General features: G+C 41.0%; 1 protein-coding gene across 4 annotated transcripts; it reads left to right on the top strand.

Annotated features, from left to right (window-relative positions):
- The first annotated feature begins 1252 nt into the window (after positions 1 to 1252).
- aspg (asparaginase homolog (S. cerevisiae)) lies at positions 1253 to 24554 on the top strand. 4 transcript variants are annotated; one of them, XM_086049990.1, is made up of 18 exons: positions 1253 to 1390; positions 1478 to 1826; positions 4889 to 5015; positions 9352 to 9463; positions 9603 to 9728; positions 9799 to 9882; positions 10364 to 10490; positions 10576 to 10688; positions 12461 to 12646; positions 12718 to 12831; positions 12923 to 13042; positions 19979 to 20074; positions 20221 to 20384; positions 21238 to 21324; positions 21713 to 21812; positions 21905 to 21970; positions 22047 to 22097; positions 23754 to 24554. In XM_086049990.1, the coding sequence occupies exons 2-18, from the start codon at positions 1577 to 1579 to the stop codon at positions 23796 to 23798; spliced, it is 1968 nt and encodes a 655-aa protein (XP_085906116.1). In that variant the 5' UTR covers positions 1253 to 1390; positions 1478 to 1576; the 3' UTR covers positions 23799 to 24554. The 4 variants fall into 4 exon arrangements, with proteins under 4 accessions (XP_085906116.1, XP_085906118.1, XP_085906119.1 ...); XM_086049991.1 differs by having other exon boundaries at positions 1255 to 1390; positions 1481 to 1826; XM_086049992.1 differs by lacking the exon at positions 22047 to 22097.

Below are 24554 nucleotides of genomic sequence, written 5' to 3'. Positions count from 1 at the left end.
AAGGCTGTAGGAAGACACTTTCATCTTTGCGCAGGACTGTAAATTGCTGTTTGAAAAAAAAGAAGAAAAAAAAAAAGAAAAATCTGATTTTTTTTCATGTCAACGTTCATATTACATTTTAAATGTGACCTCGGTCTCTTTCGTGTGTGAACATAATGCGTCCCTAAAGAGATCCGCATGCTCAGAAGAAGAGACGTCACTCATGACGTAGTGTTTAAGGAAGTCAATGTGGTCCAGCGTGTTGGCGCATTTCTACATTGAAGCGATTTGGTAGGAAGTAGAAATACAGTATTTTGTGGAAATGATGAGACAGGCTTTCGATCTGTGGAGATGACACTAAATGATGTCACGTCATAACCGCACGTAAAAATGAGCCAATCCGAGCCGTGGGTGAACTATCAACATAAATGTCCACTTTATGCTTCATGTTTCAAGTGGATTCAATTAAAGTCAAATATAAAGTCATTACTGTTATTAAAAAAACAACCTGCAGATTCGATCTCCCGGCTGCCAGCAGTTTCCCCCTGACCTCGGGGAGCACACTTTGAGCTAGGATGACATCGATGTCGGATATATGCAACCTGGTGCGGTTCAGACTGCGTTCGCATTGCAAAAAATCCGACACAAATCCGATCTAGCACTACATATGAAAGTGGCCATAAACATTGACCTAGCAAGAAGACATGCTACACGTTTGAGACAAATAACATACACTTCAATCGGACACTTATAATTAATTTCCCCAAGCCATGTGTATGATATTCGCCAGAGACTCACAACATATGCAGAGCAACAATTTAAGGATGAAAGATTCGCATGCGGCTTTGGAGCCGCGGGTTGCCGACCGCTGCAGTACACCATAAACGACCACACAAGTTTATGTTTGTATTTATTTATGTATTTATATTTTTTTTATTCATGTATATATATGGACAACATATTCGAAAACAAATCAATCAAATTTACCTGCAGTTGTTAATATTACAATAAGAAGAAAATGCAGTTCTTGTCAAGTAAAACACAACTTGAAAGAAAGAAACCTGTAAGGGAAAGTGACGTCATTTGTGCTAAGAACTGACGTTGACGTCATGAAATGCCAATTGCATCGGAAGAAAGAATGTAGTTCCGAATATCTGAAATGTTGTTTTTGACTATAGGCAAAACTGCATAACATATATCATACAATATGTGCAACACATACTCTGTCCCTGTGTTATGATGTAAAAAGGGCTTTATGGCTTCCCATTGGTTGGCCGTGGGTCACCTCGCGTGGAGGGAAGACACGCCCGCTATTCGTGATGTCACAGGAACAAATCGCCCGCCCCTCAAAGTAAACTCACCAGATAAAACTGACACATTGGCGGAGAGGAAGCAGGTCATCAAGCTTAAGGTACGTTCATGGCAGTGCTAGCATCGTTTTTACACCTGTCGGTATTGAAATAGAGGTTTTGTTTCAAACACGACTGTCCTTCTTCAGCAGGGTCCATTGTGACGTTCAAAGACCCCTGTAGGTTGACATACAAAAGCAGAAGGAGCAGCAGCAGCAGAAGCAGCAGCAGCTTTGGCTTCGCTAGTCATGGCCAGTACCCCCCCGAACACCTTGACGCCACTTGCCCGGGCTCTGTCCCACCATAAACTCGACGCGGCCGAATCCAACGAGGTGGTCTCGCCTCGAAATGCCCAGATCCATCCGTGCCGAAGGCGGCAACTAACGAGCTGTGGGTCGTTCGATGGAACCGAATTGGCCAGCTCCCCGAGTGCGGTCGAAGCGCGCGTCTTGGTCATCAACACCGGAGGGACCATCGGGATGACTCTCACGGACAACGGTAGCTATGGTCCACTTTGTGATAACATGACTATAAATTAGCACGCTGCTTGCGTGCTTGCAGCCAAGGTCAAGCCGCTAGCACATTTGGTAGCCTCGTTTTGCTCTAGCTTACTCTTGATGTCATGACCTGCAGAACACGAGACTGCCACACCACATGCAGGTGAATCACAAAACTTGTCAGGTTATTTTGATATACAGACGAAACTTCATCCATCATTTGCGCTGAGATGGATATTAATTGGAAATGTAGTCGGACAGAACGAAATGTGAGAGTGGACAGACAAGAAGGAAGAAGATAGGACAAACATCAAGAAATAACAATACTGTTGTTATGCTGTTACAACATAAAAGTATATGACAACAGGAAAGTTACACAGGAGTTGGATTTTATATGTTTACAGACTGGCAAGACTGCAAATCTCCAACATTAGGAAGGGAAGTGGCAAGTAACAAATAGGACAGCATAGGACGTGCGGTGCCGAACACCAAATAGTGCCAAATAGTTTGCAGTGTCAAATAGTCAAATAATTCTCAATATTGCACATTTACTCTTTACTTTTGACTCAACTCCTCTTTATTAATGATGTATTATTTCACATATTCCACCCATCCCTAATTTCCTCCACTTACCCAGGAAGTGATGTCTGAGTATTTGTTGATTTGTATCACATTAATTTAAGTACAAACTACGTACTTGGACGAGTAAATAGTATAATACAAATAAAAGGGATTTGTTTTTAAAGATAAAATGAACAGTGTTGACATAGGACTCCACCAGCATAGCCAGCCTCCAATGAACAACTAAATGTTGACAGTCTATCTGGTGCATGTCTTGACAAATAACACAGGTTCTTTGGTAAATACAAGTTTTCGCACAACGTCACCCAACGATTTCCTGTTGACATTCACTCGAGTCAAATAGTGCTCTTGACGTAACTTAACTTACTATTTTGGTCTAATGATAATTAATTTGACAAACTAGGAACCAGACTGTTCAGTATTATCTGTTTAATTCAATAGATCTACAAATAGTCATGTCTTATAAACCCGTATCGCAAGTGTTGAGCAGAAACCTGCTTGTTAAGATTTGATAAATTTAAAATTTTTCCACAAATCTATGATATTTGTCAGTCCACACACATGGGTGTTAAAAAATGTTTTGTTTCTTTGACAATGTAATGTTGATAGTAGGGATGTTCCCATCAGGGTTTTATGACACCGATACCGATCATGCATGAGTGAGATCGGCCGATACCGATTCCGATCACATGGAATATCTGTATATTTTTCCATTTATTTTTGGTGACTGCTATTATGCAATATTATCTGAAAAAAAAAACCTGCCATGGTATTGCCGTAATTTTGACAAAAATCTATATATATTTTCAAAAGCATGAAAAAATACAAAACCGTTGCTGGCACAATACAACAATTACATAGTCACAAAGATAAGTGAAAAACTTAAATTTTACCAGCTTTTAGTAACACAGTTTTTAACAGATCAAAATAATCAGCAGTCTCAACAGACTTAATTATGCAAAAAGTAAAATAAATAAAAATCCACCTAAACATTGCATGGTTCAGAATATAATCAAAGTAGAAAAAATTGTCACATGCAGACTTCAGAATAAACTATTCAATGAGTTCCTAAATTGAAATGACTCAGGAACTCAGTTTATTGTTTTGTGCATAGACAAACTATCTTGTGCATTTGTCTACGAGAAAAAAGTCACTGTTAATCTTTTTGTGAATTATGAAATGATATAGTGGGTCTGTTGCCCACAAGTTACCTACACTGCGTCTCCCTGTGGCAATAATGCGACGTTTACTGCGCTGTGACAGTAACGCATCATGCATAACACGCTGCAGCGTGCGTGCCATACACCCCAAACTCGGTCACCCATTTATTATTGGTCATAGCTTTCACCATGTTCCGCGCATTAGTTTTCAATACCACATGTATTTTGTCTTATGGAATATGCCTCGTTTGGAACATTGTCATTAAAAGCAGTACGTGAGCGAAAAATTCCTATGTTAGACTCAACATCGACACAGGACTGACATCTGAGCTCCAGTTAACACTTGCGAAACTTTAACAGGATAATAGGCCTTCTTTTTGGAAACTTTCGATGCGACAATACACTCTCTGGTGGCGCTCAGGCAGCGCTACGTCTGTGAAGTATTTGCATCCCGGTGGCATGTAGAGAGGCTGGAAGTGGGCGAGCAGACTGGAATCCGGTGTCTTCCACCACCGAGAATGGTTGGTCATCAAGTCTGATAAATTTAATTATTTTCCTGGTTATTACACTGCACGCAGGCTGGTCTGTCATGTCTGTCAGCTGCGAAGCATGAGCTGCGGGTGATCGGATTTTTTGATCGGCAATAAAAGGATTTGATCAAATATTCCGATCACGTGACTTTTCACGAAAATCGGACGATAGTGATCGGTGCCCGATCGATCGGATCATCCCTAGTTGACAGTTGAACAAACCTGGTGCTTTTGGAGTCTACCGAAAATGAATGATTCTGGAGGTACCAGGATTCCGCCCGACGCCAGTGATATGCAAACCTGAACAATCATAATCCACATTGTATGCATTTATAGCTGATTTGTGTAGTTTATGTGCAATTTACCTTTGACATGCAACTCTGGTCTTAGTTCGAGAGAGTTGCTAAACTGCATTTCAGTGATGAATGTTGTTTGACAATGTTTACAATGCTAATGATTTGTTTGTACTTTGGCTTTATCTTATTCGATCCAGTGTGTGTAGCTTGAATCCATTTATTTTATGGCCAAATTCCTATGAATTCTTTTTGGATTACCTTCCAGTTTGGGTGTCGTTTTAAGCCCACATGACTGCTGGCTTTGTGAAGCTTCATTACTCTCACGTGCTCATCAGCTGTCTCTAATTTTTCAGGATCACGTTTTTAAATGTGTTTGAGCCACTAGAGTGCAGTATACACTTTACTGTAATAAGGAGTGAGATTCCAGAAAAGCCTCAGGCATCTATTTTGAAATAACATACAGTAATCAGTTGTGTTTATACTTCTCCCCCACAGTTCTTGCACCGAAAGCAAATGCTTTTGTGCAAATTTTGCGCAAGCTGCCCATCCTCCATGATGAGATGTATGCACAGCAGACCTGCATGTATGACTACTATGGATCCGAGCACACCTTGGTCCTGCCGTAAGTGGACCCACAAATCCAAACAGGAAGAAAAAGTGCAGTTTTCATTGTAATTGACACAATAGTAGCTTAAAGTCCTTAGTGACAAGTTACCATTATTATTGTAAGTCATGCTCCCATGACCGTTTCTTGTACTTTGTCATGGTGGTGGCAAACAAAAATAATTTTGCTGAGTTAGTCACACAGGTGATTCAATACACATGAGGTTCTTGAGTCACAAGCTCCACAAACAGTCACACAACGATCAAATACAACCAACATCTTAACAATGTGCAAACGTTATGTAAGTTAAATTTTATAAGAGTGAAAAAAATGGCAAGAATTCCAACAGGAATGAAAAATTGAGGAGAAAGTATTCTAAAGTACTCTATATGCATTTTTTGTCTGTTGTCTAACAGTTATATGCAGTCCGCTGTTTTGCTTGCATTAAAATATGCAGCATTATTAGTTGTATTAGTTGATACCACTACTAGAGGACTTTTGAATGCTTATTTTGAATATGAAAACAATAAAAAAAATAAGTAAACAGTATTAATCTAGACCCCACACTCGCTCCTGATTCAGTACGAATGTTTGAATCATTATCCCAGATAATTCACGACACAAAATTTATATGCTGATATTGGTAATTTTTATGTACCTATCTAGTGTTTTTCCTTAAAACTGCCTAAAATGAATGGCAATTTTCTGGGACTTTTTCTCCATTTTATGTATAAAATACATAAATACAAAAATAAATGTAGAAGACAATGTGTCAGCACTGGTGACAACATCCGCCTAACACATCTGAGGTTGTGGGTTTCAATCCAGGCTCCAACCTTCCTGTGCTGAGTTGGCATATTCTCATCATGCCTGCGTGGGTTTGGTGATTGGGGATAGATGAATTCATAAACCAACTCTACTTTGTTCCCATTGCAGACTCTTGCAGTTAACACCATGATGTTGTTAAAGTGAACATTCACTGCGTGCAGCGTTTTGTAGTACAGGCAGTCCTCGAAATACGACGTATGCGACCTACGACGTTTCGACTTTACGACACCCGTGCCCCTTCCTCTTCTCTTTTGTCCCCAGCACCATATTGACTACGTTTACATGCAGTCAATATTCGGGTTAAGGTCAAGATTCCGATTTCTGAAACATTCTGAATATCCCGTTTACATGAATGAGTGGACAGAGTTGCTCCGGCATTTGAACAAGCCACTGTGACGGCGACGTGTCGTGACTCAAATGGACGTCCTTTCCGCGTTTTACTTTCAACTGTCAATAAAACACTCGATATTCATGTCACTCACCACTGGAATGAAGCAGCCGCTTTCCTCCTTGCTCCAAAAGTGTTGTGCTTTTGAGCCTCTGAACTTAATTTATTTTCTTTTTTTATACCAAGCATTTTGATGTAAATGTAGACTTTTTTCGAATTTTTGTGAAATCCGACGGATCCTGTATTCAGGTTACATCGCCAGTGTAGGAACGGAACCCGTCCGTAAATTGAGGACTGCCTGTATATGCTCTTTGGCAAATCTATTTTTGTCTTGACCTAGATCAGGGGTGTCCAAACTCGGTCCTCAAGGGCCGGTGTCCTGCCTGTTTTCCAGCTCTCCTTGCTGCAACGCACCTGATGATCGTTAGCAAGCTCTGAAGAAGCTCGATAACGATCATCAGGTGCGTTGCAGCAAGGATCGATGGAAAACAGGCAGGAAAGCGGCTCTTGAGGACCGGAGCTGGATACCCCTGACCTAGATTAAAGTGGTGTCGTAATATATTATGGCCTGGGTATCATGCATGTGCACTTTGAATTAGAACAGGTTGACAGAAGTGTAGTGAAGGTCACTCATTCACGGACAAAATATAAGGAGTCCAGTAAGCTCTGAACTGTAATGTTGTGGGAAATTGTGTAGATTTTCATGACCCATTACTATTTTTGACTATTTTTGTCAAGGTTTCTACACAGGTTTTCTACTTGGAGCTGTCTGCAAACATTGTTATGTAATGTGTTTGTTTTTTGCCTGGCCCACATAGGCATGGATTAAATGTGATTAATTAATGACTTTTGTTGCTCTGACAGGATGCCAACCACTCATTCTGACCAACTATTCCACAGGTGCTGTATATCTGGTAGACTTGTGTTTGCACTGCCCTTGCGAGTGGTTGGGTGACAACATGACTTGCTTGCCTGACAATATGTGCATGGCATCAAAAAAAATCAATATTTAAAAGAAAAAAAAAAAAAAAAAAATCAAAATGGGCTATGTGAACTACCCACAAAGAGTTAATGGTCTAATAACTCTCCTGTATTAAATATACAGTACACACATACACACATGGGTGGTAATAACTGTACATTCAGTCAACTGTCAAGTTACATTAGATCACTTTATTTAAATTTAATAATCCTTACACCTCTTAGTAAACCTCATGGAATGCATTTTCCATGATTCACTATAACACCAAAACACTAATAAAATAATTTATTACATGAATGTCGATCAACTGTCTATTTTAAAAGATGCAATTGACATATCTTGGACTGTAATTTTGTGAGGCCCTATTGGACACTTCCCAAGTTTCCCCACAGTGCAGTAGAACACAGAAACACACAAGGTCCTTTGCAACTTGAGTTTCCTTCAGCGGCCTAGTGTCAGTATCACTTAATCACTCTATTTTAAAAGATACATACTTAAACTTTATACTGTCACTTAGTGAAGCCCAGTTGGACTGGATTATACTGCATGATTTTTTTGCTGTCCAGTACAATTAACAAAAAGGATCAAACCCAAAGAAATCTTCACAAACTTAGTTTGGCCAGAGTTGATAACTTGTAGAATAAGAGTCCTCAATATCGTTGGCGTCAGATCGAAACTTCATAAGTCACAATTTGTATTTTTTCAAACATCTATTATTGGTTAGTCCACATGCGTGGGTGTTATTTTTGCAAATTATGACCATTCTAAAACATTGAAAGTGGCTTGTTCTCTTTGTTGGTGTTATGTTAATTTTTGAACAAACATGTCGTTTTTGAGGTCTCCTGAAAAGTGACTATTATGGAGGTACAAGGTTTTTGCCCAATGCCAGCGGTTATATTCCTAATAGTATACCAGCCTGCATGCTCTCACACTTGCACCAACTAACATCCTAATACAAACTACATTGACATGAATATACAGGCATGCTTTCATTACATTGCCTGGAGCTTTGCTGCTAACTGGTAAATTACTTATAATATGTGCTCATGCTTGAGTTCATACAGTATTTGCATTAATGGTTTGCTCATATGCAAGTCTAATAGGACCGTTGTTGATAGTGCAAGTGTCTGGGAACTCTTACCTCCAGAGGGATTTTTGAAAAAAATCCTTTCTTTGTTCACGTGATTTTAGAGCTGATGCACGAGTCACATTGTAATGGTCCTAATGGTGGTGTCCAACAAAAAAAGCTGCATAATATGGATTTAAAGGCACATGTGTTGTTATAATAATTATTGATTATTCTGATGCTGTGGGTCTGCACCTCAAGCAAGCAAATACAGTAGCTGCATCATGTCATAAATGGCGTTCTTTTCAAGGCAAAGATCATCATCGACAAATGTTCCAGGGTTGTGTGCATCTCAGTCTAATTAGAGGACCCCTGGTTTGGTGGACTGGGACTTGCCTCTTCATCCCCCTGCTGTTCCATTCAGATCGTCTTCATGGACGATAATAGGCCGGCCCATGCTAATCCGCAGTGTGTGCCTGACCTGTTTCTTAAAACGGGGAGATTATAAGGAAAATGAGCCTATCATGTAGTCTTTAAATCCAGTGTCACAGGTGGGGCCCACCCACTGCTTGAGTTAACTCCGCTTTAAAAGGCGACATTAATATGTATACTGTACACTCACTCTTCACCCCCAACAGTTCAACTGAAATGACTCCCAAATAACCCTCAAGACATAGCCAATCATCCACTTTATGTCGTACTAGTCTCACAGGGTGTTAAGCATTCGCTGGAAAAGAAAAATGGCTAATTTGATGCCATTCCCTCACAATGTGATCCTTCTTTTTATACTCCTTAATTCAAGTTTTGATACCCCACTGCTTGGGCTCTGCTAAATAGTTTCTTCCGCTTCATAAAGCCACTATGTTTTATAGAAAGAAAATGTAACAAGCGCTTAATCCAACGCGCGTGACAAAGAATAACCATTTTCACAGTGAAGCCAATCAACTTTTATTAACATGTTTTATATGGCTTGGAGTGAGTGAACTCCGACACTTTTGTTAACACTAAGAATGTTTATCAGGAATTTTGTTGTTATTGAATGGATTTTTTGTAAAGATGGTCATACAATGATTTTTTTTTTCTGTTTCAGTTTGAGTAAAAACAAGAAGAGGATAATCTACACTATTATAGAATACAGCCCTTTGTTGGACTCGGCCAATATGACCACAGACGACTGGGGGAGAATAGGAAAGGACATTGAGGTACTCAAACACTTGATAATCACCACCTATTAAATAATCTTTACAAACAAAGCAATTTTATTATTGTATTTTCGTTTGCCCTAATATTACCGGTAATTGTTTTTACCTTATTGAAAATGGAAAGTGTTTTATTTTACAGAAAAACTATGAAAGCTATGATGGCTTTGTGATCCTTCACGGCACAGACACCATGGCCTACACGGCCTCCGCGCTGTCTTTCATGTGTGAACATTTGGGCAAGCCCATTGTCCTCACCGGCTCACAAGTAAAAGCAAAAAAAGTACATATTAACATTTTGAGTCCAAATACATGGCTCACTTAATCTTTAACCTCAGGTACCAATCTATGAGATGAGGAATGATGGCAGAGACAACCTGTTGGGGGCACTGTTGATCGCCGGCCAGTTTGTCATTCCTGAGGTGAGCCTTTGGTGGTGACTGCATTTTATGGCTGTTTGATTATATGCTGAAATAAAACAGTAAGATTTAAACCAGATGAACAAATAGTCCCATAACCTGATTTATAATGATTACATGAACTACTTTATTAGTATATTTAGAATGTATTTATATTTGTGCAATAGGTGTGAGCTGTGCTGGTATGCAGAGCACTGCTTGTTTTTTGAGACTGCTTCTTTATGCAGCTACTTGTGTTTCGCAACACTCAAGGACAATTATCAGGAACAGGATAAACACTAAAGTTGTTATCTTGAAGCGCACGGTTCAAGTGCAACAAATTCCATCCTTTGTCCACAACCGATAACGTCGACAAAAGAATACTATTGTGTGCATGTGTGTAGTATTCCCTCTTAAATCTTAAATGACCATTTGTAGAAACGAGTTTGCTTACTTATTAAGGCCAAAGTGCGTCGATTAAAATATATCACTTGTCTCTCCTCAGGTGTGCTTGTACTTCTACAACAAGCTCTATAGAGGAAATCGCGTGACCAAAGTGGATGCTGGGAGTTTTAATGCATTCACGTCCCCTAATTTGGCTCCACTTGCCACTGCAGAGGTTGATATTGCAAGTATGTTAGCCAGCACAATGGGCCAGTCTCATGTGTGAATAAAATGTCAGAGTATATTTATCTGTCCTTTCATCTTTTCCTGCAGTAAACTGGGACACGGTTTGGAGGGCAAACACCACAGTAAAGTTTCAGGTCTCCACTGAGCTGAACAGGAATGTTGGCCTGTTGAGAATCTTCCCAGGAATAACCGCTGCCACTGTGAGTGGACCTGTGACTCTTAATCTGGTGGTCCAGTAATGTGTCCAAAGCCACGCTATTGTCACTTCAAATCTTAAAACCTTTACTCAGCGGCCATTTAAAATCATTTGTCTTTTTTTTCCACTTTTTTATTGGCCCTCTGTCCTGTGTGTAAGGTACCGATCTCTAATTGTCTCTAATGAGACTGGAATCCAGTCTGAAAGCAGTTTTTGAGTCACCCCAAATTTTGTGTTGGATGGGTATTTTGACAAAAAACATTTAACATTCCTGTAACTAAGACACATGGAAATTCTTTCAAATTGTTAAAGAAAATCTTAATAGGTTTCTTTCAGAGTAGCCCCGGAATCTGTCTATGTCTGTCTATCCATGTTATAGGTCAGTTGCAATTTGAATGCAGCCCTCATAATCTGTTCAAATGAGTAAATCTATACTCACACCAATCAAAATCTGCCTAAATCCAGTCATTTATTTTCTCTGGCGCATGTGCCCATTCGGCTCATGGATGAGTTGGAGCCTATACCTCATTGCTCACTCCGGGTGAGACCGCAGGTTACAACGTGTACTGGCTGCCAGCCAATTGCAGGGCTCATATAGACAAACAGTCATTCACACTCAGGTTAGGACATATGGGCAATTCAGAGTCTTGAGTGAACCTAACATGCATGTGTTTTCAATGTGGGATGAAGCCGGAGTACTCAAAGAAAAACGTTGCAAGCAATGCAGAGAACATGCAAAGTCCACACAGGTACTGTATTCGAGCTCCAAAACCTCAGAACTCTGAGGCAGATGTGATGACTAAAGTTGGACTGGTGATGTGTTGACAAAAAAACTTGTACAGAAGAAGATACCAGCTACCAAAGCCGAATTCTATTTTGCCCCATTGCTCCATGGGAACTACTACAGACTATTGCATTTTGAATTAACAGTTTATTCATAGAAGAGGAGCAGTCACAGTGTTGCTGTTGTTATGAATTCCCTTTTAAAAATATTATTCAAAGTTGACAAAGTGTCCAGTCTCTCTTGTTTGCTCTAACTGCAAGAAAATAATGTTAACTTCAGTTTAATTATGCAATTATCCCACTTCCCACTTTCCTGCTCGTGTAAACCTAATCAGAGCTCAGCTCAGAGACAGATAGGTTGGCTTTATGGGCCATGACCAATCACCCCGTAAAGAGGAAGGCTTGGCATTGATAGTGAAGCGTTTAGTTGCAGCTCGCGTTTCGGAGGCCGCCAGGAGAGTGACTTTACTGTCTCAATCTGTTCCCGCAGCCCAGTACGACCATCAAGACTTTCTTACAGCCTTTAACTGTTTTTATGAGGCGTCGTTTTGATGGGGCACCAGACTCTTGTGTGCGTCGCCGTGTCGGCACTACGAGAGCTTCATTGCTAATCTGCGTCAAGCATTTCTTGTCAAAGTGCTTATGGCATCAAAAAAGTAGCCACTTTTACAGAGCCCCTCACCTCATATCTTGTGCTAACTGTCCTGCTCTTGCCAAGTGACTTTACGCTTGCTAACACCTTCAGATTAATTGCTCTCCTTGCGGACACCGCCATCATCTGCTGTTCTAGTCATATGCCATGGCTAATGATGTGGCACATGGCCTTCCAGTGACTGAAATACTTGCAGAGTCTCCAGCAGATGGGCTTTTAGGAGCATGGATGGGTGTGGGCATTAAAAGAGATGCAAAAAAATAACATGCATTCTACTGATCTGCCATGCATTTTTTAGTGGTTTTTTTTTATTTTTTTTATGCACTCATCTGCATTTCTAGGTGAGGGCCTTCCTGCAGCCACCCATGGAAGGAGTGGTTCTAGAGACCTATGGCAGTGGAAACGGCCCGGATAACCGCTCTGACCTGTTGGAGGAGTTGAAGGCGGCCACCGACTCTGGCGTCATCATCATAAACTGCACACAGTGTCTGAGGGGGACGGTGTCTACATCCTACGCCACTGGAAAGGTTGTGCCCTATTACTCATGAAGTAATCCTTTCATTTTTTGGGCATGAATTAAAACTAATACTCAATATAGGTATTGACAGATGCCGGGCTGATAACTGGTGGTGACATGACTCCAGAGGCCGCCCTATCAAAGCTGTCCTATGTGTTGGCCAAAGCGGACCTAGATCTAGACGCTAAGAAAAAGGTTTGTGTATATATCAACGGGTGAAGTCAATCAACACACTAAAATAAAGACCAAAGAGCTATGCTAGATATACCCATGTGTTTGCGTATAGATGATGGGCCAGAACCTGCGAGGTGAGATGACTGCTTACTTGGCAGGAGCCAAGTTTAGTCTGAGTGACAGTCGATTCATCCAAGTCGTTGCCAAGTCTTTGAGCATTAGCTGCAAAGAGGTGAGAGATGCCCAGGCACACAATATACAGTATATAACAATAATATGCAGTATATAATAATAGAATTTGAAGAAGAAAGCGCGGCCAAGATGTCAAGCGCTGCTTGACTTAACTGGCGGTTACAGACTTACACTGCATTTATTTTTTTGTGTGTAGAACACGAGTCGAACTTGAGATCTTAACATAGGCCAAATATTGTTGCCCAATAACCAAACGTGTGCATTGCAAACTCGGGTCCGATTCACAAAGCAGGTTTAGTGAAAACTCAAGAGTCTGCTAACCCCGAAATGAGGGACACTCTTGAGTATTCAAAATGGGTGGCAACTCAAGCCAGAGAAAGAGGGGAAACTCTAGCTGGTTTCAGAGAAAGAGGTTAACTTAAGCTCTCGGTCAGTTACCGCAGTAACAGACTCTGAACCTAACCTCTCAATGAACCTCGAGTTTCTCTCTGTCTCCGCCCTCTTTCAGAGCCACACACTCCATTTCATTTCCTCATTCATTCAGTTTGCAGGCGAGTTTTGCCGTAGCCTAATTCTGTTGTCTGCCATTTCAAAAATATCGGAGTCAGTATATGAGAAGTCCATTAGGTACTGAATCATTGAAAAAAGGTTTCTGTTGAATTCACTCAATTTTATTTCATCAAGTGGTTGCACAAAATAAAATCATCTGCATCCAGATACATCCATCCATTATCAATACCGCTTATCCTCACAAGGGTCGCGGGGCGTGCTGGAGCCTATCCCAGCTGTCTTCGGGCAGTAGGCGGGGGACACCCTGAATTGGTTGCCAGCCAATCGCAGGGCACACAGAGACAAACATCCGCACTCACAATCACACCTAGGGGCAATTTAGAGAGTCCAATCAACTTACCATGCATGTTTTTGGAATGTGGGAGGAAACCGGAGTACCCGGAGAAAGCCCACGCAGGCACGGGGAGAACACGCAAACTCCACACAGGGAGGCCGGGGCCGGGATTGAACCCACGACCTCTGAACTGCGAGGCGGACGTGCTAACCAGTCGCCCACGTGCCGCCCCATCCAGATACATTTATTTAATAAATGTATAGTCTGCTTAAAATTTTAACTAGAAGGTGTGTCCAGATATTTTTTTTTAAGTAGACTATAGATCTACTAAGCAAATGTATCTGGATCCAGTTGATTTTATTTTGTGCAACCACTTGACGAAATAAAATTGAGTAAATTCAACACACCATTTTTTTTCAGTGTGGTATGTCTTTTTGATAATGATCCCGTGGATGAAGGTGCAGCATTATATACGCAGAGAATTAAATATTCGTAGGGAAATCAGACCACGCACTGATGTTTTTAGCATTTCCAGAAAATTATCTTTTTGACCGGTACCGTTCCACGTGACAGTCGATATCCGGATGAGATTATGTTAGGCTCTTAACTGTTTAAACATTTTTTAAATATTTCATCTTCAGCTACAGCTGGTAGCCGCTGCTCCGCTAACGTAAATCAAGTGTTACTTTACCATCAAAAAACACCCACAGCTTTACTATTTAAACACCACATTAACAATAGTGTTTTCTCGATTGATGTCACGATTTGTCGTCATTATCATCGTAGCTTACAAATAGCAGTTTATGTACGTGCGTGTATGATTGGGTGTGTGCGCGCGTGTGTACGTGTTAGGTTTGGACATCATTTGAATTTGGACAATTCCGGTTCTGATTCTTTGATTCAATTCCGGTTTCTAACGATTCTCGATTCCGATTCTTAACCCCCCCCAAAAGGAGTCATTTTTGGAGAAATCACATGAACTTCTCTGATCTTTAATTTCATTAACTTTTTACTGTTTGTGAACTTGACTATGAATTACTCAAAGGGCTGTTTTCAACCAGTATATTTATTTTTATATTTTTGGCATTATTATTTAGTATTATTTTTCACAAGAGCTTTATTTTTGAGACGCTCAAGACAATACAATAATGGAGCTGTTAATGAAAACATGCTACTAAACACCAGTTGATGGGCGAACCTAATGTCTTTCTTTAGACAGAAAATATATGTCACAAACTTAACGCTGCATTTTAAGAGCAAGCAAGGAAAATCTATCTAATCTAAGCAGTCTATGTAACCATATGCTGTATATGTACAGTATATATGTTTATACAGCAGCTGTGTATGCTATAAGCTAAATATTAGCTGTAAGTGTGCATTTGTGTGTTGACCTTGTTAACGCAATATTGGCATTAGACGTACTTAGCTGATTCTGACTTTGGGTCATGAGCTACATCGCATCAGTTCTATGGCCAGGCGTCAGTTGAATGAGGCAGCTGGGCCGGCCCGGGCAGGATCACCGACCCCGTGAAGGGTGACTGCTGCCACTGCGGTGTCCCAGCGGCCGCCGCAACTCTGGAGGTCCGTGGGAAGGGCCCAACGCACACCCAGAGTCACCGCCGCCTCGGCCCACGCTTGCTGGCCGGCATGAAGCGAGCGGAGGGGCTGGCCAAGAGGAGCACGGCAACTCGAGTGGGGGCGAGCTGCCGTGCTATTGCGACGCAACTTTGGCTGCCGCCGTGCGCACACATTTTTATCGGTCCTACTTCGTTCGTGCTTCTTCCGCGCGGGTAACTAGGAATCGAAACTTAGCACCAATATTCTAAAATCTGAACGGTTCCGGGAGAACCGGAATGATGGTCCCGGTCCCACTCGATTGCCGATTTTGTGTATTTGTTCACCCCAATGATAACTATTTACAATTTTTACATTTGAAAAAAATATTTACTTGAGTTTGAAATATTTAAAAGTGTATGTGTGTCTCACTGTCTCATCCACAATATGTTGGAGTATCTCGTCTGTGAGGCACAGCTGACAACAGTCAACAGGACATTCAGAGTCCAACTCTGCAACAACTCTTTTGGCTTCCAGCCAGCTTAATGCCAGCATGTGAATGATAGAAAAATAAACAATTACCACAAATTATTATTTTTTTTAATTACTGCAGTGTGTACTTTTACTTTTTTTACTTGCTTATCCAAATGTCACGATATGATAATATCACGATATGAACCTCACTTGTGGAGAGGTTGGCAGTATATAAAAAGCTCAAAATACTGTATAAAAGTTCACGATATTGTAAAAAAAACAAAACAAAAAAAAACCATCACAATATTCTGTTTTTGTACATAACAGCATTCACAAAGAAAGACTTGACCAGTCATGCACTCCAATTGGCTCAGCTCAGCAGCGCAAAGTATAACACTCAATGGGGTTCAGAATACTGTTTCAGCTGAACAGTATTATTCAATGAATTGTCTTTATTTTCGTGACTATTAACAGTATAGATTTTCACTGAAGGCATCAAACCTATGAATAAACACATGGAGTTATGTACTTAACAAAAAAGGCGAAATAACTGAAAACATGTTTTATATTCTATTTTCTTTAAAATAGCCACCCTTAGCTCTCATTACTGCTTTGCACACTCTTGGCATTCTCTCGATAAGCTTCAAGAGGTAGTCACCTGAAATGCTTTTTACTTCATTGACGTGCCTTATCAGGGTTAATTAGTCAAATTTCTTGTTTTATCCATGGGTTTGGAACCATCGGTTGTGTTGTGCAGAAGTCAGTTCAATACACAGCCGACAGCCCTATTGGACAACTGTTAAAAGTTATAGCACAGTATGACAAGAACCAATCACCTAATTATAGGAAAACGAGTGTCCACCATTACTTTAAGAAATGAAGGACAGACAGTCCAGAAAATTGCAAAAACTATAAATGTGGAGTCGCAAAAACCATCAAGCGCTACAACGAAACTGGCACACATGAGGACCGACCCAGGAAAAGAAGACCAAGAGTCACCTCTGCCTCTGAGAATTAGTTCACCCTAACCCAATAAGTTCACCCTATCCCTGACCCAGGAAAGGAAGACCAAGAGTCACCTCTGCCTCTGAGAATAACTTCATCCGAGTCACCAGCCTCAGAAATCGCAAGTTAAAAGCAGCTCAGAACAGAGACCAGATGAATGCCACACAGACTTCTAGCATGAGACCCATGTCTAGAACAACTCTTAAGAGGAGACTGCTCAAATCAGGCCTTTGTGGTCAAATAGCTGCTAGGAAAGAGATTTGTTTTGGTCAAGAAACACAAGGAATGGACATTAGACCAGTGGAAATCTGTGCTTTGGTCTGAGATCTGTGGTTCCAACCACCGAGTCTTTGTGAAATGCAGAAAAGGTGAATGGAAGGATTCCACATGCCTGGTATTCACTGTGAAGCATGGAGGAGGCGGTGTGATGATCTGGGGGTGTTTTGCTGGTGACACTGTTGGGGATTTATTTAAAATTGAAGGCACACTGAACCGGCACGGCTACCACAGCATCCTGCAGCGACATGCCGTCCCATCCGGTTTGCGTTTGGTCGGACGATCATTATTTTTCAACAGGACAATGACCCCAAACACTCCTCCAGGCTGTGTAAGGGCTATTTGACCAAGAAGGATAGTGATGAAGTGCCGCAGTTGATGACCTGGCCTCCACAGTCACCAGACCTAAACCCAGTCGAGATGGTTTGGAGTGAGCTGGACTGCAGAATGAAGACAAAGGTGCCAACAAGTGGTAACCATCTCTGGGAACTCCTTCAAGGCTGTTGGAAAACCATTTCAGGTTCTTGAAGCTCATCGAGAGAATGCCAAGAGTGTGCAAAGCAGTAATCATAGCTAAGGGTGTCTACTTTGCAGAAACTAGAATATAAAACATGTTTTCAGTTATTTCACCTATTTTTTTCTTCAGTACATAACTCCCAAGTGTTCATTCGCAGTTTTGGTGGCTTCGGTGAGAATCTACACTTGAAATAGTCATGAAAATAAAGAAAACGCATTGAATGAGAAGTTGTGTCCTAACGTTTGGCCTGTAATGTAATGTAATGAATATCGCACAAGTGGACCATGTCTCCTCATCATCTCCAAGACAGCCCAGACTCTACATCATGTTGTTCTCGCCTAATTTCAAAGCCGATGCCCCACCAGGGGACCTCACCTTCTCTGCTTGACGGAGGCGTGCTAATTCTCAGAAATTGTCCAGATCCGTGATAAAGAGACTTGTTCTAGCACCTAAGATGTCTCTACAGACAATTTGTTTTGTCTTCAAGTCATCCTTGACCTGACATTCTGGCATTTTCTTGCTTTGAATCTGGAGGACACCTCATAACTTTCCTTAAACCAAATGCATCTCCACAGCATGATGCTGCTTCGTTATCAACCTGGCATTACTGGACCAAGAGTGGTTCCAATGGATGGACATGGGAACTGCAGCTACGACCTCTCTAAGCAGCATTTATCGAACCAAATTACATTGAAATGCAATATCTATGAATGTATGCTAGTGTACCCTTTACTACGCTTATCCTGCTAACTTTGCATTGATGAATCCTATAGGCCATGCTAATAATCATATCCTGGTCATGTTTATGACATAACGGTGTACATATATAGCGTATTTTCGGGACTATAAGCCACTACATTTTTCCTCGGTTTTGAACCTTGCGGCTTTTAGAACAGTGCGGCTATTCTGTGGATTTTTCTTACACCGCTAGGGGCGCTAGCGGCCTCAGTGCATTGCGGGTTTTCACAAATTATTCATCAAAAAATAAAAATGAAAAATACAGCCATGTTGCAGAAAGATGCATTGTTTCAAAGAGATGAGTTGACTCTGTGGCGTTGAATAAATACCCGCGGGCACTCATAAAAGGCGCGTGTTCGACCGAGAGCACAAGTGGATTTATGAGCTGGTTGACTGCGCATCATCACAGCATCTCGCTCGTCTCGTCCATGCTAACAAACGAAAAGAGGAGCACTTTTGAACAACGTTCTGTTCGAAGACTCATAACGTTATTCAAATGTGCCGTTCGGCAGCTGTGTTTACAAATTGTGGGCAGAACGCGCTCAGCCACCCGGCAAACACAAACGTGCTCAGTACAACAATGACGACTAAACAAACACGTGATATGTTCGGAAACTCATAACTTTAATCAAATGTGCCGTTCATTTAGTCAGAGTCAAGCCGGATAGTACAGTGTAGTAGGATAGTACAGTAAACGGCTATGTTCATAAGTTGTGAGCAGCCTCCCGGCAAGAACGACGTAAGATCGGCAAATAAAATGTAAGTGTTTGTTAGTTTTGTTTTACGTTTGTCTTAAAACAGCTTACCTTAACTATAATATATTTACTGAACTATATTTACTATTTTACTCAATTCACAAATACATTGAGTTGTCTGCTTTGTCTTCACATACCTTCCAAATCAAATAAAATCTTGGTCGAAATGTCAGCTTATTGCATACTTGTAGCTTACTTCAGCCAAAATTAAATGGCTTACTCTGCATGTTTCATTTTCTTTTCTTTCATTTTTTTAGGTGCCATTTTATGAAAAAGGATTCTAAGCTTAGCAATTAGCCACTAACTGGCAAGCTGCCAGCAGGCTTGCTGATTTATAATTCGTTAAACCCTAACTCAGGAATGAAAAGTGAGTTATAACCCCACCTCGTTGTTTGTAAATGTTGAGAGTGTTTAAAGATTTTTTGCATGAACATTAAAACATACAAAGGGGAAAATATTTTGTCATTTCAAACAAATTGGAGGTCGAACTTGAAGGTTTTGTTGCAGACAGTGACGATTTATAAAGCCGAGGTTCTTACAAAGTGTTAACAAGCTGTTAACTTAGTTGTTGGAACTTGAATGCCCAGTTAAATCTTACTTTAATAATACTTTCAAGTCAACAATTACACCGTGTCTGGTGAGATACTTTGTGGTCATCTACTACCATCCATTTGTAGATTTGCAATGAACGCAAATGCTTTTAAAGCACTGCCCATTTAAGTACGTTCTTTAAAAAAATATTCCACTTTCCATTTCAATGTAGCCCTAAGGGACTTTGTTCATTTCCATGTTTATGCTGTCCTCACTCCACAGGAGCTAGAGGCCATCCGGGATGCTCTGACACCTTCGCTGGCTTGTGCAGCCACAAAGATTGGTGACATCGAGGCCTTAGAAACCCTAAAAGAAATGGCAAGTCACACTCTAATGTGTAGCACACATTCCAGTTGTCAAGCGCCATTACCCATTTGGATTGTTCCACAGTTAACTGATTGCCGGACAATAAATTTAAATCACCGAATGAACCGCCTGATGTCCTTTTCCTTCTCATGGCTCAGGGCAGTAATTTGTGTCTAAGCGACTATGATGGACGGACCCCTCTGCATATTGCTGCCTGCGAAGGAAACCTGAAAGTGGTGCAGTACCTGCTGACGAGTGGCGCCACGGTTTACGCAAAAGATCGCTATGGCGACACACCCTTGAGCAATGCTGTACGCTTCAGGTAAGCCAAGGATTTTTCATCTGAATGGTACCTGTTGCCAATGAAGGAGCTAATACTAGGAATGAATTGCACTATGAGAACAGAGAAGCCAGGGGAGTAACAAAGGTTAATACATGATTCAAGCTATTTAGGCTAATTGTCATATGGCCTGTCCAGACTGTGTTTATTAATATCATCATTGTCATTTCTTGACATTGCCCCAAATATTTATCAAGCATATTTTTTTTTTCTTTAATTTATATCGGCCTCAGGGAGAAAACGTATGCGTTGGAGTCGTGCCAAATGACTGTTGTCCTATTTTAACGGTTGGCACTGCAAGCACCAACATGTTTCCTTTCTAGGTTGAGGGAGGCTTTGCAGCATCGCTCTACTTCCTTTGCTGCATTCCATGCCTTCCTCTGCTGCTAACAATTGTGACAGCACATTTGTCTATACTCAAACTTAGCAGAGTGCTTTACCTAAATTAAAATGTCAAAGTAATTTAAAGAGACGGGTGTGGAGATGCGGGCGTGGCCTCGGAACCAGTCTTGCAGCCCGATGCCAGTTTCACAGTTCATACTGTATCTGTAGGTCCACATAGTCTGAAAGATTAACTATCAGTGTGCCAGAATAGACTCATGATGAAATCCTTTTGTTTGTGCTGTTGATTTTCTGTACAGTACAGTTGCACTTCTGGTGACTCCTGTGTGGGCGGTTAGGGTGTATGTGGGCGACATGGCTCGTGTTCTTACTTGTCACCGCCAAGCGTTATGTCTTGACTATAGTATAGCATTTCCGACGTCACGTAAAACGAGCAACTTGCTGAGTGGCGCCTAACTGAAAAGAGCACTAATAGAGGCGTCATCTGACATAGGCACAAGGATGTCGTCAAGCTCCTGAGGAAGACGGGAGCCCACTTCTCCCGAGACGAGTTGGAGGAGGCAGGATCAGAACTGTGCAGGTCTCACACACACACGCGTTCACACAGAGTGTCAGATCCACACCAACCCATCCTACATAGCTAACACAAGCCCAACGAGTTTGCTGGCCCTTACATATACCAGAGGAATGCTCTCTGACTGCATAGCGTTGGGACTCCCCCGTATCTTCATCCCCTGTTGTCGGAGATGCTTACATGTTAAACTTTGACCCGCACACACCTTGTGAGCTATGAGCGTGGCTGAGTAGATAAAAACAAACAAACCCACCAAAAAAAACATTGCTGCTCACAGTGGTGCTGATTTGGCATCCCTGATGTGGCCTCTAATGCTGGCCTCATTTACTGAAAAGCAACAAGACACATTTTGGAAACAATTGTCATCATTACTTGTTGTTTTATTGTTTGTTAGCCTGGTAGTCGGTGGCGACCTGGAGGGCCTGGAAATATGGAGTCTTGCTGGAGCTGATCTGAATAAACCAGGCTATGATGGGCACACAGCAATTGAATTGGTGGGTAGTTTGAGGATATTACATTGCACTGAAATGATACTCTTTGAAATAGTTAGAAATCCCAGTATGCACATTTTTTTTTTTTTTTGGAGGCTAACGCTGCCGGTAAACCAGAAGTGGCATCCCTCATACTAAACATGCTGAACAAAAAAATGAAGGTAATCACTGTTTTAAAGACTTAGATCTTCTGCTTCCCATCCAACTCTTTAATTACATATGTCTGCCTGATTTCAGTCAGCATTTGCAGGATTGAATGAATATGGTGAATATGATGAGGATGAGGAGGTAAACGAAATAGTGAACTTGTGTGACTTGTGTAAACATTCTTCATCCTTTCAAATTGCGATCCCGTTAAGCATGATTTTGGATTTAAGTTTTACTTGTGGACATCACCCCACACCTGTTATGAATATGTGTTTTAAATCCATGAATCTGTATTCTGGTCCCCCAAAAGATCCATCAGCCGGAGGTAAACCATGCAAAGTGTCGAGAAATCAAGAGCATTGCTTTACATTAAAAGGCACGACCAGAGTTTGAAAAATCAGGAAAGAAAGAGATGAATTGTAATTTGTAGTAGATTTGTAATTCCAATTATGTAAAAATTGCAATTTGGATGTGTGTACTGTTCACTCCAGTATGACAAACAGAAAATTGCATAAAGAATCCTTTTACTCAAAAAATCGTAACGAGCAAAGGTCCTAAAGATGGATTCACAATTACCAAGTACCATGAGGTTGTTTGTGTCAACCAGATTCATGTAAACCCAAAAACCTTAAGGAAGCATTGATTGTATAAATCAATACTTCCATAGAGTTTTGGGGATAATTGTTGTGTTTGTCACCACTGAAGCAGGAAAGCAGCAGCAGCAACTATTAAAGTGACAATTCTTTCACTTTCAAGTACTTTTTCTCAATGTCAGATTCCTACTGCTTTGGAATGCTATCTAGTACAAAATGGCTGAGGTAGCTGGTCAAACCCATAACGTTTCTTTTTCCCCCCCAGCACTTTAGTGATAATCTACCTCAGAATTTTCATTTGGCAATTTCATGTTTGATGTAGCCTGTGACTAGGACAGATGCCTCACAGTCGAAAGTTTTGGATGTTAAATCTTGGCTGCCCTTTCCGCTTGCATGGCTTTTTTCCCATGCAGTCCTGTTTCCTCCCACACTCCCAAAACATGCAATAAAAAAATTGTGTGTGAATATGATTTTGACTGGCGACAAGTCCAGGGTGCACCCTACCTCTCACCCAAAGTCATCTGGGGTAGGCACCAGCTCACCCGTGACCCTGAACAGCATAAGTAGAAGAAAATGAATGTTCTATGCATGCCAGAACATCAGTCTTTGAGATTTGCATTGTATGTTTCGGTACATAATCACCTACCCATTTGTGTCATTAAAGCACATTTTCTAATATTTAATGGACAACAGATTCCACCTATTTTCTACCAACTTGTACCGGTCACTAGTCAATTAAAGGATGTACAATAGATAACCATTAACACCCAAATTCACACCCATGGGAAATTTAGGGTCTTTAATTCACCTGACATGCTTTAGAAATGTGGAAAGAAGCTGTAGTAATAATTTGAGTTCTCATTTCCATGTCTTGCATATCGAATCATATCGTAGCTGTCCTGAGAAGAACACGCAGGTCCAATTTTGGAATAAAAAAAAAAATCACGTTAATGCGATGTCTGTAATGCAGAAACACTATTCATGTAAAAATAAGAAAAGTGTAAAAATAGACATTGTTTAGTGTTTTTCACAGGACAGCGACGATATGCAACTTTGTCCATTTGTGTGTGTGTGTGTCTTGGGACTTTGTTGTATTATTTGTGCTTTGTATGAAGACTATGAATGCTGCACACTGGATGGCCTCTCTTCTCCACTCCCTGCTTCTTGTTGATCTCATTTTTATTTGTGTTATTTCTTGCATCAGAACGGCAGCGTGATCGAGTTCGCTGCCTCTCCTGCTGAAATGTGAGCCCCAGCCACTTCGCCCAGTTGGATCAACTTCCTCTCGCTCCGTCCTCTAGTCCTCTAGACACATTAAAGCGCAGCTCGTTTGAAGCCACAAATGATTACCGCGTCCCCGTCCAACTGCGTGATAAGCACAGCACAGGTTTGAATGCACAGCACAGTGAAATCTTAGCACAGATTGCATAGAAATATTTGATATTGGTATAAATCTACTGTATGTATGAGGTTACACATGATTCTATGGTAGAGGATGAACCAAATGCTCCTCTTAAGTTAAAAGACTGCCAGGCTGAGACGGTATAATTGCTGTGATGATCACAATAGAATCAAGTTCAGGGCCTTTTATTTTTATACTTATTTTATAGTGGAAGAATAACAAAGACACTGAAGAAAAATTTGCTTGATCTACCTTGGTCAAATACCTCAAAGAGTGTCCTGCTGCCAGAACACGTGATAGAAAACTGTGCAGTGACTCTGCAGACTGATCCAGCCTGTTTCTCAGCCGGAAGTCGTCGAGCCGGAAGAGTGGCATAGCTCTCTCGCTGAAACGGAACTGGCCATTTCAGTTACAACCTGGTTTCTGCTTGTAATCGTTTTAATACATTTTTAGTCATGTGTTTGCCTTTTCCCTCTGCCGTGTTCACTTACATGTCTCCGTTAATCGTTTTACTTAAGTAATGAGCTGACTGAATGTTTACTGCCATTCAATGAATTTTTTCTTGTTTGTAATAAAAACAAATCGTCCTGCTGTTTTACATTT

This window comes from Filicampus tigris, chromosome 13 (genome assembly GCF_054856515.1).
Source record: "Filicampus tigris isolate MCC_2025a chromosome 13, RoL_Ftig_1.0, whole genome shotgun sequence".
Lineage (NCBI taxonomy): Eukaryota > Metazoa > Chordata > Actinopteri > Syngnathiformes > Syngnathidae > Filicampus > Filicampus tigris.
This window is presented reverse-complemented; position numbering and strand designations above follow the sequence as displayed.